The 6,120-nt window shown below is 38.3% G+C and overlaps 1 protein-coding gene across 2 annotated transcripts in view; it reads left to right on the top strand.

Annotated features, from left to right (window-relative positions):
- Nucleotides 1-292: 292 nt before the first annotated feature.
- The window catches only part of LOC107685485 (amyloid beta A4 precursor protein-binding family B member 3-like), a 28,043-nt gene continuing 22,215 nt past the window's right edge, over nucleotides 293-6,120 (top strand). For both annotated transcript variants that reach the window (XM_016482079.1, XM_016482078.1), the window contains exon 1: nucleotides 293-342. In XM_016482079.1, the coding sequence (XP_016337565.1) occupies nucleotides 294-342 (49 nt within the window). In that variant the 5' untranslated portion in view covers nucleotide 293. The remainder of the gene's footprint in view (nucleotides 343-6,120) is intronic.

Genomic DNA, 6,120 nt, shown 5'->3' with positions numbered 1-6,120 from the left:
ATTCGGATCCATATTTTATTGTAACAATAAAATAAAGGTCTTTTAAATGTACTGAAACTCAACCCCAGTTTCAAGAATGAGAATTTTTTTTTTACTCCACATTACAGATGGTGATTCTCTGCCTCACTGTGTGGAGCAGATTGGAGACACTAATTCTTCTCATGAACACACGTCACAGTTTGTGCCCTGTCGAGAGAGAGGGATGGAGGGACGAAGGAGGGGGAATAGCTGCAGGCATTATTGAATTACAGAATCCACAGAGAGACACACACACACAGTTACAGAGAGACACCATGCTAGGCAAGGATTACATGCTCGCCATCATCATTGTCAACTATGACGGTATGTACACGGATGCATCTGCACTTTCCTCTGCTCTTTGTTCTTCTTCTTCACTAGTTAGTGCAGGCTGGAGGTGTCGGAGTGACAGGTAGAGTTTCCTATCCTCTACAGGATGGAAATCAGTCATAGTCTGTTATTCACATGCTCCACTGGTCACTCATGGACTTTACCTACAGGTGCTGTGTCCCGACTGTTTGAAGACCGTGTTTTTGAGCTGTTTAGTGAGATGGACTTGATTTTGCTGGAATTAATTACAAGGAGATTTGCATCAATTGATTTTCACACTCGAGACCTAGACAGTCTAAAAAAAGTTGCCTGTTGATATTGTTGAAAAATCCATTTTCATAGACGATCAGGTGCACACGCGTTCATGGACAATGTCACCTGTGCATTTCTGTTGGGATTATGCATCTGTTGCAGGATTAGATTAAGGAAACACAGCAGCATAATTTGCCCACACAACATTAAGTATCAGATAGACCAGTAAACTCCTCCCGTTTGTGAGTTCATGTGGTAGAACGTAGATATTTTTACAGTTTAGGGTGCAACCAATGTGTAATGATTTATACAAAGAACTCCAACCAAGAAAGCATAATATTTATTAATATTTTTTGCAGCTGCCTGAGATGTAGTATCAAAGCTGATACATTTAGAGCTGAAACTATTATAATTAAAAGGACCTGCCTTGAGATCTTGCTAAAAGTTGCTCCCCAAAGTATTTAAATTAAACTTCCTAGATGATGGAGTGGTAGTGAGCTGATTGTTGCTTTCAGAAGATAATTTCAATGGGACTTTAGACTGTTGTTGACTAGTAAACCATCCTGTGTTGTGACATGCTAAAAACTCTTAAAAATAAATAAATCAAATAAAATATTATTGCTAATTCTTTCTAAAATTATTATTGATATATCAATACATATGTAATTATTTATTCAGAGATTGCCTGGAATAATTGTAAAAAAAAAAAATAAATAATAATAAAATAAAATTAAATTAATGTTACACCACATGACCATTTAAAGAGAAATAGTGAAGGCAAAAACGTGTTCGCGTAAAATATTACAGGACTTAAAAAATATGCACTTTGTCATACACGTTCATGTAAATTTTAACCTAAAATGTTGATGTTTATAACAAAGAGGACACCTTGTGAGTCAAGTACCCGGTATCAGTAGAAGGGCAGAAACTGTCCTCACCACGTCCTCTCCACGTCATCACTCTTAAAATAACTTCTGTATGCACTGAGAGGAGGTGTGTGTGAGGATGTGTTCGTCTGTTGTCTGTGTACGAGAGACAGTGAATGATGGAATAGCTTCTCCAAAAGCAAAGGCATGGACACTAAGGCATTTAGACACAATGCTGAATGGTGCTAAGTAAACGCTGATAACAGGAGCTTCTGTAGATGTACAGAATCGATTGCATTTGAATCAAATTTCCTGGTTTAATCAATTTTGTTGTACTTTCAGTTACTGTAATGCCGCCTGCCTCGTAGACGCGTGGATGTCTTTATAAGGATGCCTCTAATAAAATGCTGTGTCTTGCCTCTTGATTTATTGAAGGCCCAAGGATTAAGTCCCAGATGGACGTTTAGATCCACCTCGAGTCTTAATCTTCCCAGTCTGACCTCATACGGACATAACAGAATTGGGATTATCTGACCACTGACAGATAATTTTTTTTTCCAGATGTAGCTACAATTATTCATTCCTTTTCACAGCTTTTTACAATATTCCTGTTTTTTTCTCCTAATGGTGACTCTTGGGCTTTTTCACACTGGTTCTCTATTATTAAAGAAGTCTTTTATGTAGCAGTACAACTGCTTATGCAGTGCTAATGCTAATACAGCTTTAGCACTGTTTATTCACACTGAATATGTTTAGTACCACACAAGCAGGACTAAAGGTGCCATCACATTCAGCGAACTTTAGTGGGCGAAATCTACTGAAGTAATTTCAGTAGGAATTAGCAGTCAGGAATTTTGTTTGAGGGCGAAAGATTTTGCAACAGGTTTAAGTTGGTTACGTGGATTCACCACACTGACCAACAGAAAGCTGCTTGGTTTTAAAGTGACTTTTCATGATCTGTGCTTCATACAACAGACTGTGCTTCTGTTGACAATAGACAATAAACCTTTTTTGTAAAGCAAAAATTTGACAAAATCACGGTAATGCGTACATTGTACATTTACCGTTGTTTAATGAATTGTCACTGACAGAATTCAGTCATTTCAATAGGAGTCCACGTGACCTGGAATTTTGTGTGAGGGCAAAAGATTTCCCTATGCAGATTTCGCAACGGGGTCCAGTTGGTCAGACGGATTCCCCATGATGACCAAAAGAAAGCTGTTTGGTTTGAAAGTGACTTCTGTGTGAGCTTTGCTTCATATTAAGCCTGTAGTGGAGATTGTTTATAACCCAGGGATAAGAGTGACCCTAACCGAGGAATAAGAGTTGTCTAAATGCTTTTCTGTACTCTCTCTCTCTCGCTCTGTAATGTGTGTTTGTTTACCTCATACTTCCCCTTTACCGTGAAAGTGGAATGTGGAACTGGAAGGTGAAAAAATCTATTGATTGCAGTCAGTGCAGAATAGTGCCTTTTATTACAGTAGTTTCAGTGGCTCATGGGAGTCAGAAGTGGCCAGTTCTGATTGGCGACATGAAAGCTCTCTGGTAAAAGGCACAATTCAGGCATTTTGTTTTTTAGAGTCTGCTTGCAATGGTTTCTGAGGCGACCAAGTGCATCAAAGAAAACGAGGGATTGTCAGTGGAGAATTCCCACACTTCTTCTTTTACGTGCTTGTTGTCACTCTCAAGAGTGATTGGGTGTTGAGTAATGTGTCCTGTTTTACTGTTCAAGTAGATTTCCAGATTTTTACTCTTCAAGTAGATTTCAATAATTAGTGGTGTTTGAGTTGCAAGCTTCAGTTTTAATATCGCTTAAACAGGTTTAACGCCAACTCATATAGCTTGTTGAGGAGAGATGCTATTTCCTTTTCTAAGACATTGTTCATGCTATAGGGGAAGTGAGAGAATATTTTTGTAAGCAACCAACTAACAACGCACTTGTGATCATCCAGAACACCCTGATAACTGCAAAACAACATGCTAAAAGCCATTCAGAACACTTTAGCAACTGCATAACATTATGCTTGATACCATTCGGACTGTATAGCAATGGCCTGACAACCACCCAAGCAGAACTCTGCAGGAAATGTACAAACCTACTCAAACATTATACTCTGAGATGCAGAGTGCCAAATAATGAGCATATATCAGACTTTTTTCAACATTGTAAGACTTAACGTGATGGTTTCCAACACCAAATTGGACACATACACAAACAAACACAGTGCTAGGGGTATCGGGCCCGATACTGCGCTCCTGTACTCGTACTGGTACTCGTTAAAATGCCCCGATACCAAACGCCGATACCACACAGCAAGTGATAATAAGTGCCATATTCAGACAAAGATCCACGGACAACAGACAGCAGAATGGAGTTATTAGATATTAAAGATGTCTACAGTATATGTATGCAATGAATATAAAACATAAAGTATTAATGCCTGTATAGCTGATTTGCGCCAGCTGGTAAGCAAACACGCTGAGTGGGTTGAGCACGCGGCGGCGCAGATGCGCGAGCTTGTCGAGTGAATATCCCTTTCTCACAGACATCACTGGAAAGTTTGTAGTTCAGGCGGATATGTCAAAAAGACGCAAGTAAAACAATGCACAAGTTACTTAATGGTAGGTAGGGAGGGAGCGCGCACTTCTGTTGTGTGATCTTAATTAAGTGTGAAAATAACAGAAGGATATGCAGTCAAACCAAAAATTATTCAGAGACCAAAATTATTTTTGATATTTTTTTTACTAGTGGGTGTAGGACACTATAGTTCATTTATGTAAAGCGAGGATAGCAAAATCAACCAAACTGTGATATATTATACCCAAAAATTCTTCATACAGTGGACTACCAGTAAAATTGATACAAATTTGGGACCAAAAATTATTCAGACCGAGTCTGGGAAAAATTCAGGTTTACATGAACCTGGTTGACAGCATGCCCAGGCGACTATATGCTGTCATTAAGGCTAAGGGTCACCCGACAAAGTATTGATACTTGTGTAAATATTGACAGCTGTATGAATGTATGGTTTATTGTAATCCATTACATACCTTTCTATCAAAGTTATCTGACATTATCAAGCTGAATTTGTTCTGACACAGTTTACCTCTGAGTTCTTGTCATATTTTATTATTATTTTCTAAACTATAGCGAATAAACTGTGATAATGTGAGAAATGTTGAAGGCGAGTACTGGAAAAAGTGGTATCGGTGCATCCCTACCTATATAGCAGTTGCTATAGGTTTTCTCAGGAGATCATCAATAATTCACAAACATCCTCTTCTCAACCCTCCACCCCCCTGCTGTTTTCAGCATTCAGTCTGTTGTTATCGCTTCATCCTCATGACATAGCATTGGAGTTGTTAGTGGGTGCGTGGTGGGAACTGCGGCACCACCTACGTGCGTAAAGCTGTGATACCTCAACTACAGGAAGTGAGGTCATATCTCAGTGTAGCTGCATCCCACCCTTAAGAGTTTATAACACACACTTTTTCTTGAAACAGACTTGATATTGAGATTCATCCTTCATATGATGTATTGTGTAATATCATGTGTGCACATTGTATATTAGACGTCTTGTATATTAACAGCCCTTTTATTCTTGTAATATCCATCAAGATTTATCTTCTGGCCACTGAGCCTGAGAAACAAGCGATAACCAATGAGGCATCTATGTTTGGGCATGCATCCACACATTGCACTGTTATTAAAACTGGCTTCAGCACCAAACACAGTCAGTCTGCAGACATAATTTCAGGTGCACTCTGAATGGGGACCAGAATTAGATTGAGAATAGCCTTTCTTCTTCCTTCAGCCTTTTTCTGTCTGTGTTTTATTTCAGCCAGCTGACAGCATAGCTATCCAGCCCAAAACACTAAAAATGTCATGGCAACACAGTGCAATTATTACGGCCTGTCAGAAGCAGAGGCAAGGGGTGGCTTGTGATAAAGAAAGGAGTTCGATATGACATGATTGATGATCTTTGGAGAGGGCCGGAGACATAGAAACACTCACAAAGACACTGACACCCATACTCCTTTGCTAATATGGACATAGGTGGATTTAAAAAAAAGAAAAACATTAAGGGTGTGCTGAGACACTGAGGCAGTTAAGATTATTATTCTTAGATTTACTATTCTTAGATTTTTGGATCTTATGGAAACTGTTGGGAATTGAGCTGTTATGATTTGTGAATTTGGGATCGGTTATTGTTAGCCCAGGATCGGGGTAAAACAACAGAGAGACAGTGAGATGTGTCCTCATGCATCCTGGACAACAGCAATAAGCCACAAGAGACCATGTGTTACAGTGATTTTCACTGTGGGTATGGGGTTCCTATAACAATGTTGATTAAATAGTAACATTTATTATTAATAATAATCAAAATAAACAATATAATATTAATTATATAAATATTTATATTTATAATATATATAAATATTATTTAATACGTTTTAAGATGTCTCTGAACACAGTTCACACAGTCAAAATTGAAGAATATATACAGTATATATATATATATATATATATTTTTTTTTTAACAGTAGTTTAAAACTTTTCTGGCAGCCATGTATACTAAAGACACTGGCTCTACAGTGCGACCATTTCAGTCGCATTTGCGACTGAAAACTACTGCGTGCGACTATGAAAAAT

Source organism: Sinocyclocheilus anshuiensis, unplaced genomic scaffold (assembly GCF_001515605.1).
Source record: "Sinocyclocheilus anshuiensis isolate Anshui unplaced genomic scaffold, SAMN03320099.WGS_v1.1 scaffold922, whole genome shotgun sequence".
Lineage (NCBI taxonomy): Eukaryota > Metazoa > Chordata > Actinopteri > Cypriniformes > Cyprinidae > Sinocyclocheilus > Sinocyclocheilus anshuiensis.
This window is presented reverse-complemented; position numbering and strand designations above follow the sequence as displayed.